The sequence below is a fragment of the Balaenoptera musculus genome, chromosome 15 (assembly GCF_009873245.2).
Source record: "Balaenoptera musculus isolate JJ_BM4_2016_0621 chromosome 15, mBalMus1.pri.v3, whole genome shotgun sequence".
NCBI classification, from domain to species: domain Eukaryota; kingdom Metazoa; phylum Chordata; class Mammalia; order Artiodactyla; family Balaenopteridae; genus Balaenoptera; species Balaenoptera musculus.
Window position 1 is genome coordinate 83694459 of NC_045799.1, and position 15599 is coordinate 83710057.

At 47.3% G+C, this 15599-nt stretch overlaps 1 protein-coding gene across 5 annotated transcripts in view; it reads right to left on the minus strand.

The window, feature by feature from the left end:
• The window catches only part of DAGLB (diacylglycerol lipase beta), a 30452-nt gene extending 14862 nt beyond the window's left edge, over window positions 1-15590 (minus strand). For 2 of the 5 annotated variants that reach the window (XM_036826893.1, XM_036826892.1), the window contains exons 1-7: window positions 15401-15583; window positions 13809-13960; window positions 6341-6512; window positions 5135-5393; window positions 3557-3679; window positions 2063-2190; window positions 948-1074 (exon numbers count right to left, since the gene is read on the minus strand). In XM_036826893.1, coding sequence (XP_036682788.1) covers window positions 948-1074; window positions 2063-2190; window positions 3557-3679; window positions 5135-5393; window positions 6341-6512; window positions 13809-13960; window positions 15401-15495 — 1056 coding nt within the window. In that variant the 5' untranslated portion in view covers window positions 15496-15583. Of the gene's footprint in view, window positions 1-947; window positions 1075-2062; window positions 2191-3556; window positions 3680-5134; window positions 5394-6340; window positions 6513-13808; window positions 14005-15400 lie in introns of all 5 variants that reach the window. The other 3 variants (XM_036826891.1, XM_036826894.1, XM_036826895.1) reach the window with 3 other exon arrangements.
• Between the last annotated feature and the right edge of the window lie 9 nt (window positions 15591-15599).

Sequence of the window (15599 nt, forward strand, 5' to 3'; positions counted from 1 at the left end):
GCTTTGCTGGGCACCAGATTCACTGCGGACATGAAAACAAGATCCTGGACGTTCTGATCACAGTGGGATGGGGTGTGACTTTTACACCTCCCAGGTGAGTCTAAAATGCAGGAGTTTGGGAGCCAGGGGGCTCAAGAACAGGACACCAGATTCACTGCGGACATGAAAACAAGATCCTGGACGTTCTGATCACAGTGGGATGGGGTGTGACTGTTACACCTCCCAGGTGAGTCTACAATGCAGGAGTTTGGGAGCCGGGGGCTCAAGAACAGGACACCAGTGGTTCCCTGAATCGTCTGTGTGCTGGAACCGTGGGGGGCTCCTGAGCTGGGGTCCCATCGCCACAGACTCTGACTTCATTCATCTGGGGTCTGGCCTGGGCTTCTGAGTTGTAAAAGCTCCCCAGGAGATCCCAGTAGACAGCAGATGTGAGAGCCGCGGTGCTTGGCTGCAGGTTCTGGGCTTCCGGTGCCTGTGAGGACCACGTGGGGAGCCACGAAGCAATGCAGGACGGGTCCCTGACGCCAGACAGACTGGCTTCTGCAGCTTCACTAACCAGCCCTGCGATTCTGGGACCCTCCCAAGTGTGAGACCCACTGCACTGCACTAACAGGACGGAGCTCAGACCCAGAGACCAGGATTGATCAACCCCGGACACCGGTGTGGGATTAATGCCAAGTGCAACTCATTGTTCTTCACTAAAAACGGGCTCAGGTGAAACACAGCATATAGTCTCTCTGATGAAGACTTTCTGCCCCATCTTATGTTAAACCTGGGGGGGCTTCAAGGGCGTTTGTGAACCCCGAGATAGTGCGCTAAACTTGGGGTGAGTATGTGTCTGTGTATGTGTCCCCGCACATTTTTCCGGGGGAATAGTTTATAACTTCCACCAGAATCTCGAAGGACTCCAAGACCCAGAAGAAGTTAGGAAGCACTGCTCACTCTACCTTGTCGTGAAAGCTGACGTGAATGAAATCCCGGTACTGCAGCCCCGTCGTCTGCAGGATGGAGCCAAAGTGACAGGTGAGCTGATCACCTCCAACCAAGTCATAATCAGTTGTCCGGCTTCTGCAACTAAAACGGGGGCAGAGGTGTTACTGCGCCAACCAGAGCCACGTACAGAGGAAGACCCCACCCTGCCGTCCCGTTTCCCAGCAAACCTGAGGGTGCCCACTGACAGTCTGCACAGCTCAGTCTGGGAACCTACAGCGGCCTTTAAATGACACTTCTGTGTACACATCTTACTACAGTCTGACTTCTTTATTAATGCTCTACATATTCAAAAAATAAACCAACAAGGATGGGAGAGACCCTGAAATCCCCAGGAATGGGACAAGCCGGCATCAGGGACCGCCTGACGTGACGTACTAAGAAGGGTGCACGCTCCGCGTGCAGCATTCCTGCCAAAGATGTGTAACTTGAACCTAATCGCGAAGAAGTCACCAGACAAATGCAAAGTGAGGGCCAGCCTACAAAATACCCAGACTGTCCTTTTCAAAATGTCAATATCTTGAAAGATTAAAAAAAAAAAAAAAAAGACTGAGGAACTGTTCCAAACTGGAGGAGACTAAGGAGACCTGACAGCTAAATGCAATCCACGCTCCTGACTGGAAGAAAATGTGCGACAAGGGGTGTTACTGGAACAATTGGAAAAATTTGAATAGCTAATGATTAATGAGAAACTTCCCGAATTTTATAACTGTACAGTAATTTATGGCAAAGAAAGACCTTGTTCTTAAGAGATACAAGCTGAAGTAATTAGAGGTCTTTACCTCTAATGCATGATGCCCGCGACTGTATCTCCAATGGCTCTGGGGGGAAAAACACGTATTTACGGAGAGAGCGATACAGCACATGTGACCAAACTGAGTCACAGCTGGTCATTCTAGATAAAGGACATGGGCGTTCTTAGCACTGCTCTTGCGGCTTTTGAACTATTTCAAAATAGGAAGTTTTTTTAAACAGGGAAATGTGACTATTTTTAGAAAATAAAGTACGGACACCATAGCAAGCAACATCCGGAGCGGAATGAGGATGGAGGCCTCAGACGGTGCCCACCTACCAGTCGCCACCAATCCTGCACAGCCCTGTAAAAGGGTTTCTGTAAATATAGAGAGGCCACCCATAGGCAGCTGCTGCAAACTGCATGTAGTGATGGCAGTTTTCTAATTCTGCATCCAAATCAGCTTCCTGTAAGAGAAGAAAAAAAGCTTTTTGTTTAGGGGAACCCATTAAGGAGAGGATCAACACACTATGATCTTTTTTTTTTTTTTTTTTTTAAATGCTTAGATTGTAGCCCTTTAGAGTCTCTATCGATTAGGAGTTCTGTGTTTCTTCAGATTATCCCCGAGTCTCCTGGTTTTATTTATTTATTTATTTTTGGCTGTGTTGGGTCTTCGCCTCTGCGAGAGGGCTTTCTCTAGCTGCGGCGAGCAGGGGCCACTCTTCATCGCGGTGCGCAGGCCTCTCACCGTCGCGGCCTCTCATTGCGGAGCACAGGCTCCAGACGCGCAGGCTCAGTAGTTGTGGCTCACGGGCCTAGCTGCTCCGCGGCATGTGGGATCTTCCCAGACCAGGGCCCGAACCCGTGTCCCCTGCATTGGCAGGCAGACTCTCAACCACTGCGCCACCAGGGAAGCCCTTTTTTTTTTTTTTAATTTAATTTTCATTTTATATTGGCGTATAGTTGGTTTACAATGTTGTGTTAGTTTCAGGTGTACAGCAAAGTGATTCAGTTATACATATACCTATATCTATTCCTTTTCAGATTCTTTTCCCATATAGGTTATTACAAGACATTGAGTTCCCTGTGCTACAAAGTAGGTCCTTGTGGATTATCTATTTGATAAATAGTAGAACAGACTATGATCTTAAACCTGAACTCAAATTCCTGATTCTTCCCTTTCTTTCTTCAGGGAATAGACCTCTCGGAGGACTTCCACTGGGAAAACTGGTCCTTAAATACAGACAGATGAACTCCTCATTTTAGGAGAATGCAGAAGTTAGCAGCAAAAATCCCTAATGACTTTTCTGACTCCTGGTGAAATAAGCCCGTGACTTCCTGCTGGACGCAGGTGCAGACGCCACTGCAACAGATGGCCTGCTGGGAACTAGGTGCAGAGATAGACACACAATCTACATGCAATTTTCTCTTTCAAAAGCACAGAAGTTGTGGCAGGAAAGCAATCATCAAGCAAAGTTGAACTGTATCTGTTCCCCAGACCCAGAGAAGAGAGCAAACACACTCTGGGAGAGCCAGGTCCCACCCCAGAGGGAATTTTCGATATGCAGACAACAGCCAACTTCCTAAAAGAGAATTTCAGGAAAAAAAAAAAAAAAAATACAATGGGTGGTGAACGGGCCAGGAATGGGCTCCCTCTACCTGCACTCCAGGTGATGAGGAGATGCCTCACCTGACAGGTGACAAACCACAACTAGCAAAAGCCACAAATCAGATTCCAATCAACTGCTCCTGAAACTGTTGTTTTTTTTTTTTTTAATTTACAAGTAGGTGTGAATGTCAAAACTGTACAACCCAACAGAGACATGGGCTTACCTGGGAGGACCCTGGGGAATGGCTGACCACCTGGTCAGGCTCCTGGTTGTTCCTGATGTTGTCCTGTTGCTGATGGAGAAGAGCGAGCCCTGCTGCAATGTCGCTGGGCACCAGGTCCGTGTCCTGGGTGGGAAACCACAGCAGCTTATCATAAACCCAGTGGGAACGGCCCACGAGCTCCCGAGGGTCCAGTTTTACACAGTTCACATGCACACACATGCACATACACATACAGTTACGTGTGAAAAGGTGTTTTTAAAAATATTTTCCTTTCAGGACTCCTGCATGTGAGCTTCGTGTCTCTTACTATCCTGCCCTCACACAAACCTGCTCGAGAACATAAATATTTTACTGATCTCTGTTCTCAGATTTCACGTCAAGTGAGTCAGCTATTTTTCATCTACTTCACGTCGCCTGTAAAGTGGGTGAGTAAATGGGTAAATTCGCCCTCTTTGGAGTAACGTCTGATTTTGGCCCAGGTTTACACTCTCACTGCTCGAGATGCTAAGAAGGTTTTGTTGAAAGAGTCCATGGCAGAGATGTATGAGACTGGACTTACACTCACTGGGCAGAACGAGCCTCAGAAAGACCCTCAAACTAGGAAAGCAACAGAGTGAGTGTCCAGAGCCTGACCTGACCCTCTCCTTCACGAGGGACACGGAGCAGATGGGAGTCCGCAAGAAACCAGGTACTTGTCACTCGGCCACTTGAGCCATCGGTTCTGCCCACGATGCAGGTTAAGACGTCCTCTAAGAATAGCCAGATTCTCTTCCTCCTTCTTTCAACAATCTTAAGACCAGGCTGAAGTGCTCCTTTGAAATTATTTAGGGGGACACACTTCTCTCATCCCTATGTGGAGGCTGCTGGTTACGGAGCCAGCCGTGAACAGGGCAGGCCTGGACACCACAGAGAGGTGAGAAAAAGGCTGGCAGGCGTGCACGACGTCAAGAGAACTCCTCTGTCTTACTTGGTTGCAGTACTGAACATAATGGCAGTTTATCAGAGATCATTATAAGAGAAATTGGATGTGAAAGAAAAACAAATGTTTCCAAATCACTGAAGAAACTGCTCTAGAACCATGACACCCTTCTGCATTACAACTGTCTTTAAAAAGAGAATCATCTATCACTTCTATCATGCCATAAAGTTGTAAGAAACCAGGGTCTGATACTACCTCGGAGGCATGACACTGCCGGGACCTGGCATCTGCTGAGAACCAGCTGGACAAAGAATGTAGGAAAAGACTGGCAAATGATTCTCAAAATGTACAGGTTCCACTACTTAGTTCCTTAAGAACTATTTCAAAATCTTAACTGTGTAACAGATGGGCGTCAACACAAGGATGCGCCGACCAGGGCGTGGGGTCTGTGAGCACAGGGTCCCGGGTCCCTGCTCCCTGGAGCTCTCGGGCGCTCACCCCAGGGCACACCTCCACCCGCCGCACCCACAGAGGACTCACTCTCAGGAGGTGTTTTATGTCAACAGGGAGACGGGTTCAAAATGCAGAGAACTCATCTTCCCAAAAGAAGTGTTTACTTAAACAGAAGAAAGAGACCAGAGCAGACCCCGTCGGCTTACTGAAAAGTAGGTTGAGAAAAGCTCTGCCGTACTCGAAAAAGCAACTCGAGTACGGTCGTCTTTGCCGATGCAGCAGCACAGGAACTTGATTCTCGTTTCCCACACGCTTGTAGCTGCCGTCTTGAGGCCATTAAGTAACTGGCTGGACTCATGACTATCCAGGTGATGGGGGCCCGCAGGGGGATACGGAGCCATCTTCCCCCCCAGCGGGTCAAAGACGATGACAATGATGACCGCGGTGGAGGCGACGGTGATCCAGCTGCGACACAGAGAGAGGAGAAGGCTTGGGGGCTGCAGGCCTGAGGTGACCCGTGCGGTCACTCTCTGCATCTGTACACCTTGCGCCTCTTGTTACTAGGGAAGATGGGGATCTCCCAGAGCCTGGCAGAGGCGGGCAACTTGTTTCTTCTAGAAAGTTCCTTATGAGCCCATGGCCAACCCAGGCCCGGCAAAGATCAGAGCCCCAAAAGCCACAAAAGGAAAAGGGAACTGTCTGGTGGGCAGAGCCTCGGCCTGGGCATGGAAGTCCCTGACCTTGACCCAGGCCTACTCCCCAGGGTCTCGGGGTTCCCCTCAGTAAAACCAAAGGAGGCTTCCTGTGCCACGGGATACCCTCACAGGTCTTTCATTCATTACGTTTCAATATTTCTAGGTTGTCCACCATGCGCAAGGCACCCTGGGTCCATGAGCACGTGTGCTCCTGGAAGGTGGCCCAGGAAGGGCCGCCACGGCCTCTACCGAGAGGCTCAGCAGGGAGGCGGGAGTCTCCATTCCCTTATTTACAGCATGAGGGGATGTGACTAGATCATCTGTAAGATTCTTAGTCTGGAAAGGGCATAAACCTTATTCCAGCAGATTATTTCCTGTAGCAATTCCAGACACTATATTTCTTCACGTCCTACTTTTAGTTTTTGCCCTATTTTGGTCTTCAGGTCTCTTCCTTCTTGTAAGGGAAGGGAGGGAATACAGAAAAATGAGAACCGGTAAGAAAGGAAACTACATCAATAAATGCATAATGGGAGATGAACTATTCCTCATGTATGAACAAGTCCCTCTGCATTTTTATGGTTTACTCAAAAAGATCCCTTTCTAACTATATTAGGAAGCCTGCATGACACTGGGCCACCTCAGTTACTCAGAAGGTATTTGTTACCTCCATCTTGAGTGCATTTTGGACAAGAAATTGCAGAAGACCGGAGACCTCACCTGACCGCGACAGTCGCAATGATGCCATTCCCCACCGTCCTGTCACACTGAACACCGTCCTCTATCCAGGCGGCCCCCAGGGACGCCCAGACCATCTCTGGCAGAAAGAGTGCCAGGCGCACGTAGAGCAGCTTAGACATGGATTTCCGTGGTCCAGGATTACAAATGGTCCCTGAAACACAGAAAATGTTCAAACTGGTCACTTGCCCCCTCAGAGATGAGTAGTTGCCCTTCCACAAAAAAACAGCTGTCACAGCACACATATGTGTCCCATAGGCACAGCCGCCATCTGACTTTTCTGCCTGTAATTGGGCATCAATGCCTAAGTTTGAGAGCAACAGACAAAGCGAGGGATGGGAAACATGACAAAAAGCCTCAGATTCATTTCTTAGACTTACCAGCGTTTAAAAACACTTCTGGGTTCTAACTAGAGTGACAATAAAATCATTGTCCAAATTGGGATACTTCTGAGAGCAAAGGGAGGCTCTATTAATAATGCTGGGACAACCAACATAAAACAGAACTGTCACAACAGAGGTATACAGTCACCCGGGTTCTCACAGCCAGGAAAATCCAGGCACCACCTGAAACAGCATGGGCCCGTTCTTCTTCAGTCCTCCCAGTGACTGTGACACAGTCATCATCCCATTTTACAAATGAGGAAGCTGAGGCTCAGAGAGCTTAGTAACCACTTTCCAAACCATAATCCAGATTCACATGCCGCAGGCTCCCTGCCTCACCAATGCTCCGTGGTCCTCACTTTTGGGAAGCGAACAATTCTGATGTGTGAGACCACTTGCAGAAGCCCACCATTTAGACACAACATTTAAAACTGAGTTTGGGGCTTCCCTAGTGGCGCAGTGGTTAAGAATCTGCCTGCCAATACAGGGGACATGGGTTCGAGCCCTGGCCCGGGAAGATCCCACATGCCGCGGAGCAACTAAGCCCGTGTGCCACAACTACTGAGCCTGTGCTCTAGAGCCCGCGCACCACAACTACTGAGCCCACGTGCCACAACTACTGAAGCCCGAGCACCTAGAGCCCATGCTCCGCACCAAGAGAAGCCACGACAATGAGAAGCCTGAGCACCGCAACGAAGAGTAGCCCCCGCTCGCTGCAACTAGAGAAAGCCCGCGCACAGCAACGAAGACCCAATGCAGCCAAATATAAAAACAAACAAATAAATTTATAAAAATAAATAAAACTGTAAAACAAATCCAAGTATCATTAGAGGCCTGCGTACTTTAATTCTTGATGTAAATCAACTCTCTCCCTTTGGGAAAAAGTTGTGATAAACACCAATTTAAGCAACATAAAAATGCCACATGAGGGGCTTCCCTGGTGGCGCAGTGGTTGAGAATCTGCCTGCCAATGCAGAGGACACGGGTTCGAGCCCTGGTCTGGGAGGATCCCGCATGCCGTGGAGCAACTAGGCCCGTGAGCCACAATTACTGAGCTTGCGCGTCTGGAGCCTGTGCTCCGCAACAAGAGAGGCCACGATAGTGAGAGGCCCGCGCACCGCGATGAAGAGTGGCCCCCGCTTGCCGCAACTGGAGAAAGCCCTCGCACAGAAACGAAGACCCAACACAGCCATAAATAAATAAATAAATAAGGAGATTTAAAAAAAAAAAGAAAAAAGCCACATGATTAAAACAAAAACAGTGACTGAAAAAAAATCTAAGATCTAAAAAATAATTTGATAAGGAAATAGCTTTTAAATTCCAAAAGCTACCTTCCATTAGAATGAATTACTTAGAGTCACATTTTAAAACATTAGACACTATCAGGCCTTATTTTTGGCACAAAGACAAAATGTTCTAAGATAACCGAAACAGCACTCTCTCTCTCTCCCAGGGACAATGAGTGCAGGTACGTAAAAATCAGTCCTGTATCTGGAGCGTATTATTATGTAACAATAGGCAACCAGCAGAGAGAAACAGGAAACAGCACCTGCTCACCCCCACCTCCTGGAGGGCTAGGGCTCCAAAGAGGCTGCCGCAGCAGGGAGGCTCCAGCCCGGGACGCTGCCCGGAGGAAGCAAATTCAGAGGGAAGCAAGCAGGAGACGGAGTTCTGGTGAAGGGGCCAGAAAAGACATGAGATACTGAAAAAGTCTCCTTTTTATGTTCATGCTTGCCTAGAAAAGCGTTTTTATTTTACTCAGACCTTTATTTTCGCCTCGAGGTAAAGAGCTGCAGCGAGCATCACAAAGCTGACGCCCCAGAATGAATGAGCATGGCTACGTCCCCAACCGTAATATCCCTGACGCCGTCTCAGGAAGTAACCCCGTTGCCCTTCACGTGGCAGAGCCACTGACAGGAGAGCCACACAAGGAAGGCCTGTGTCACAGAATCTTGGGACTTGACACCTCTAGCCACTGCAGTGATTTTCTCCGGCACGAGAGGAGCTCTTGAGACACAAACGCCGAGGCGATGCAAGATGTCCCAGAAGCCAACCAAACACAGCGAAGGGCAGACCTTGGAAGTTGAGGGCGTTCTCTCAAAACACGATAGTCACGAGGGTGGATCTTCCGTAATTAAACCTCCCACATGGTCAAAACAGTAGGATTTCATCAGGGAGGTTCTCAAATCAAAACTAGAAACTACCACGATATCAAGATTCTACAGTGAAGACCAAGAAAGAGGTAAATACACAAGCATCAGTTTTCTGGATAAAGATGACTGAATTCTCTTTGTTCCAAATGCACCCTTACAATGTGTGCTGTTTCGTTTAGAGGTGTATCAGCCAAAAGCTCCATAAACAGGGCCTTTCCGTTCAAATAACAGATTAATTATCGAGATGACTTACGAAACAGAAGGGGTGATGGGAGTTATCCATGTATCAGTAATAAAGTTTACCAAGGGGTTCACGGTTATTAAAAGATGTACCTAAAGTTTATAACTTGTAAAAAAACTCTGATTCTGTGCAGGCAATGCAGGTAAAGGGTGAAAAGTTCAAAGTGCTCAAGTAGGTATAAAGTAAATGTTAAGCCTCCTTCCCACCACTGAATCCCAGCCCTCGGTCACCTTCCCTCAAAGTAAACTAGTCACTCGTGTACCCCCCAAGAGAGTCCACACATAAACCAAACAGGTAAGTTTATCCCTTTACAAAAAAGTAACAAACTACATACAGTGTCCTGTACCTTAGCATATTGGAAATCACTCCTTGTCCATTCACAAAGCATTTCACATTCTTTTTAACAGGTGCACAGGAGACCATCATATGAACGAGCGACACTTAAACCGGCGGCCTATTGACAGGCACCGAGTTTGTTCCAATCTTTCGTGCCTACAAGCAACACTGTGGCAAACTTCAAGTATTTTGCACACGTGCAAATATATAGGGAAAAAACCGACTGATACCCATATGTACACAACACACACAGCCAAATTAGGCTTCCAAGAGATTCAGCAAATCTACATGCTCATCAACAAAATGAGCTGCCTGAGCAGAAGGGAGGTTCTGGGGAAGGCGTTCCCTGCTCCAGGAAAGACCCAGAAGCAACAGTCCCACAACTGCACAGATTCACCAACCCAATGTATCATCTTGATGAATTTTCCTTATTGTGATTGAGGCTGAATTTTTTTTATATACGTAAAAATCTCTTTTACTTATTTTATTGCTCACCATATTTGCCCATTTTTGCGCTGCCTATTGGTCTTTTTCTTATTTATCGTAGAGCCCTTCTATATTAAGGAGATTGGCTCTAAGTCTCATCTGTTACAATATTTTTTCCCATTTGCCTTTTTTTTTCTTTGAAAAAATAAGAGAAAAACTTTATTTCAAACAGGTTCAGTGGTATGCATGCTACAGCAAAGGCTGGTTGTAACAGCAGTTTCATTTCAAACCTGAATTGATGCACAAATGTGACACTGTTAGGCAATGATCAATTACTGCTAAAATGTGGATTAAATCCACCAATATGCCAATTCTGACATTTATTATAGATTCTATTATTTATTTTAGTAGTAGAGGTTGATTTTCATCAGAAGAAAATGAAAACGACCTTATGGCTTCTACTAAGGTAATGAGCTGTATCCCCAGTACTGCTTTGAAATTATACCCCTAGGCTGTTAAGAGAAATTCTGACTTCATCCAAAGGTATTACTTAACTGATAATCTTCAGTCATCATCTACTGTTGGCTTGATGGTTATTCCTCTTCTTATTTGACCCTAACCATCATCTGTCTTTTTTTTTTAACTTTATGGTATTCTTCACTGAAATTTACATAATATTTAAAATAAAGCATATGATGTTATTGATCTGTAACAAATTGGCAATTAAACTAACATGTTTTTATAAAACACTGTCTTCAGTTCAGTTGTGGTATCTTTAGCTACAAGTATCAGAAAATCAAACTCAAACTGGTTTTAAAACAAACAGGGTGCTTCCCTGGTGGTGCAGTGGTTAAGAATCCGCCTGCCAATGCAGGGGACACAGGTTCAAGCCCTGGTCCAGGAAGATCCCACATGCTGTGGAGCAACTAAGCCCGTGAGCCACAACTACTGAAGCCCATGTGCCTCAACTACTGAAGCCCATGTGCCTAGAGCCTGTGCTCCGCAACAAGAGAAGCCACAACAATGAGAAGCCAAGAGTAGCCCCCGCTCGCCGCAACTAGAGAAAGCCCGCACGCAGCAACGAAGACCCAACACAGCCAAAAATTAAGTAAATAAAATAAATAAATTAAAAAAAATAAAAACAAGCAGGATCTGTCTTGACTCAAGGGACTGGAAACGCAGGGCCAGGACTGGCACCAGGGTGTCCTCTGCTTCTCGGCCCTGCCCTCCTCTGTATTCAGCTCCTCCTGGGCTGTGAGTGGAGGAGACTCAGCAGGAATTCAGCAGCTGACTCATGCACAGTGCCATCCAGAAGGAAAAGCATATGCTGCTTCTGGATCTTTCCCAGAGGAGCAGGGAAGGACTTCCCTGGGACTTCCCAGGAAACTCCCTGAATTTCACTGGCCCGAATCAGGGCACATGTCCAGTCCTGAACCAACCACCCACCCTGCGCCGGGCAGAGGGCCGGTTTCTGACACATCCACTTGCTACGTGAGGGGTCGGGGGAAGTCCTGTCTGGAGGAGGCTGCTGCATAAGCAACCCACCCAGAACAGCCCGCAAAACCGAGAGATGTTTGCCGAACTCTGACGTGTGACGGTGCGTGCGAGGAGAAGCCTGAGGCACGCGGCCATCCATCCACCGCAGGGGTGTGACTGTGCCCTGACGCCACCAAAAATACCTGAAGAAAAACATTTAAGGAAAAAAAGGCTTATACCTAACCCACTATTACAGTTGTAAACCTGGTGTGCTGAACAGCATGTGATGTGAACAGACAGGGAAACTAAATTAGATACCCTGTACCTGAAATGACACCATCTTTCAGAAAATCTGAGCTCAGTAAGAACCTCACAGTGCCAAATGCTCATCGTACACATTTCAGCTCCTTCCTTTCCTTCAGCATCAGCACCAATGACACTCCAGACTTGGGGTCCGACAAAGACCACAGAACTGGGACCGTCTTTGATCCAGACCCCATGCATTCATGTTTTCAGAGGTAAACTTAAATATCCAGAGCTCTATGTTCTACGTTACTGCAGTACGTGGGCATGTGCCATGCTTCTTGGTCATCCAAATCCTAAGGTCTTTTTCTTATGAAACACTTTGCCACTAACATTTCTCTCTGTACTTCTCCCCACGAACTACCATCTATTAAGTTTCAGTCTATCGTTCCACCCTGTCAAGATCTTGATTCCATCACCCAGGGTATCAGCTACTTACTCTCTCCCAGTTTTATCATCATCATCTACAATCTGTAAGCCTCCCTCCTACATCCTGATTCAAGCAGTGATAAAACACGTTGGATGGTAGCGTGCCATGCAGCCCTGCCTTTGACGGATGAGTTTTCATTTACTGATGCGTTTCTTTATCAGCCACAAGAGTGCTCAGCTCAACCTACAAATCACAGTAATCGACAGGGAAGGTTTCCAACATTTTCAGACATTCTCAGCTAAGCGACTGTCTGCAGAAAATGGTAACATATAGAAAAAAATTATCAAGAAGAGATATAACTCTTACAACTCATTAATAAAGGACAAAGAACCCAATTTAAAATTGGGCAAAGAATCTGAATAGATATTTCTTTAAAAGTAATATAAAAATGGCCACTGAGCATATGAAAAGATGCTCAATATCATTAGTCATCAAGAAAATGCATATCAAAACCACAATGAGGGGGCTTCCCTGGTGGCGCAGTGGTTGAGAATCTGCCTGCCAATGCGGGGGACACGGGTTCGAGCCCTGGTCCTGGAAGATCCCACATGCCGCGGAGCAACTAGGCCCGTGAGCCACAATTACTGAGCCTGCGCGTCTGGAGCCTGTGCTCCACAACAAGAGAGGCCGCGATAATGAGAGGCCCGCGCACCGCGATGAAGAGTGGCCCCCACTTGCCACAACTAGAGAAAGCCCTCGCACAGAAATGAAGACCCAACACAGCCATAAATAAATAAAATAAATAAAACCCAAAAAAGTTTAAAAAAAAAAATATTAAAAAAAAAAAAAAAAAAAAAACCACAATGAGATAGCATTTCATATCTACCAGGATGGCTATGATCAAAAAGTCAGATAATAAGTGTTGGTGAGGATGTGGAGAAACTGGAACCCTTATAAAGTGCTGGTGGGAAAGAAAAATGGTGCAACTGCTTGGAAAACAGTCTGGCAGTTCCTCAGGAAGTTAAACAGATTTACCAGGTGATCTAGCACTGCCACCCCTAGGTACGTATCCAAGAGAAATAAAAACATAAGGGTATGTAAAACATGTATGCGAATGTTGAAAGCAGCATTATCTGTAACAGCCAAAAAGTGGAAACAACCCAAATGTCCACCAACTGACGAACGGATAAGTAAACTGTGGTATATACGTTCAGTGCGATACTATTCAGTCATAAAAAGGAATGAAGTGCTGATACGTGCTCTAACACGGATGAACCTAGAAAACGTTACCCCAAGTTTAAGAAGCCAGACCGAAAGGGCACATCATGGATGAGTCCACCTATATGATGTCCAGAACAGGCAAATCTCCAGATAGGAAGTAGAGTAGTGGACGCCTAGGGCTGAGGGAGTTGGGGAGAAATTAGGAGTAATTGCTAGTGGGTACAGGAATTCTTTTTGGGGTGATGAAATGTTCTGAAATTGATTGCGGGGAGGATTGCACGACTCTCTGAATATACGAAAAATCACTGAACTGTACACTTAAATAGATGAATAGTATGGTACGTGAATTACATCTCAAAAAAGCTATTAAAAAAGAAGAGGTGTTGGGAATTCCCTGGTGGTCCAGTGGTTAGGACTCCCCCACTGCAGGGGGCCCGGGTTCCATCCCTGGTCTGGGAACTAAGATCCCGCAGGCTGCGCAGCCAAAAAAAAGAAGAAGAAGAAGAAGAAGAGGTGTCAAACAGAAAAGACTGGTGTTTACCTTTCATGCTGACACACACGATGGCTGACACGGTGCCTATGATAACTGCCAGGAGAATGATGAGCACGATCAGGTAACTGCTGAGCAGGACGCCACCAGGACAGTCCAGCTTCCCTCTGTGCACGAGGTACAGCGTCAGGATGCCGATCCACCTGCCGAGACACAGGCAGCGTCAGAAATGGAATCCAAGGAGCCGCTTTGAAAAACACAATGGAAGGAAGTGAATGGAGTTAATACTTTCCAAAACAAGGCGAGGTTCACTTTGGAATTGAATCTTCCTCAATAAAATATTTACTAAGTCAACTAAAGGGTATGGCTTTCTTTTTTATTTTTAATGAGCTTTATACTTTCTATGCTTACATCCATTGTTTTTATTCTGTGCCTGCTGTAATACACTTAAAGCCATAAGCAAGCAAATATAATGTGAACTGCTGGAAAGCAGCCCCATCATGACTCCAAGATATGCACCTGGTAAACAAAGTATATGCTTGTTCAATCATCAGCAAGAGAATTTTTACTTCTGTGGATTAACAAGAAACTGACAAACACACATCGTAATCTGCTGGGTGTAGCACAAAAACAAGGGGATGGAAAGCAAGCTATGGAAAGATGTTCTGTGGTGAACACTGATCAACTTGAAAGGACAAGGATTGCAGACTCATAAGTATATTCTGTAATTCAGGACACAACAATGAAAGGCAGCACCAAACAATGCAACGTGATAGTGATTCTTCACTAGAGTTATTTCAGAATCCGTAAGGGAACCATTTGGCAAGAACGCGGTATTAGAGATACAAGGCCAGAAGAGGAACTGGACTAGATAACTTTTTATGCTTTTATCAGTTTTGTGATATTAAATTCTTGTCTAGAAATAATAACGTGAAATGATCTCAGAAAGACTGGCTCTAAAAACTATGAAACAACTAAGAAGCAGCTCATAATTTCATGTTCTTAAATTCCTCTCCCCTTAAGAATCTACTTTTTAATAACGATGATATTACTCTTCGCTCAGACCCTCTGGGACTGACTTTCAGGCACCCAATTCCACTTCCCACGGATTCCACATTTTGAAAGACTAGAGAGAAAATGCCAGTCGTGTGTGCTCGTCAAGGGATTCAGCCACAACCGGCTCAGGAACGGCACGAACAGTATTGTTGCCATTCCTGCGTTTGGTAGACAAGATGCAGTGCATTTCCAGGCAGAACGCTGGAGTGATGCTGGTGGCTGTTCCCGGCTCGAGGCAGGAGGTCCCGAGGCCACGGCTTTAGGCGGCAGAGCAGTCCCGGCGGCTCCCAGGCCCGGGTCTCGGCGCCCCGGAGGGGTGCCCGTGCCCTGCAGCGCCGACGTCCCGCCGGCGGGCCCACCCCATGACGCCGGGCACGGCGCACCCGCTCTAGACCGCCGTGTGCCGTCTGTAAATGGGGAGAACAGCGGCACCCACCTCCTCGGGCGGTGGAGAGGACCAGGTACGAGAACGCAGGGCAGGCGACACCGTCCCTGCCCTCGGCCGCCTCGGCCCCGCTCCCTCCTCCGCCTCGGCCCCGCTCCCTCCTCCGCCCCGGCCGCCCGCTGCCCGCAGAGCCCGCCCTCACCACAGCACTCGCACGAACAGCTCGAAGACCCCCGGGAAGACCAAGTCGTCGCTGGCGATGGCCCACCGCCGGCCGAAGAGCACCATCCCCGGCATGGCGAAGAACCCGCCGCCCGGGCTCGGGCCGGCTCGCAGCGAGCGAGCTGCCACCCAGAGCCCAGCGCCCTCCGGTCTCCACCGCCGAACCGCGACTCTGCGCA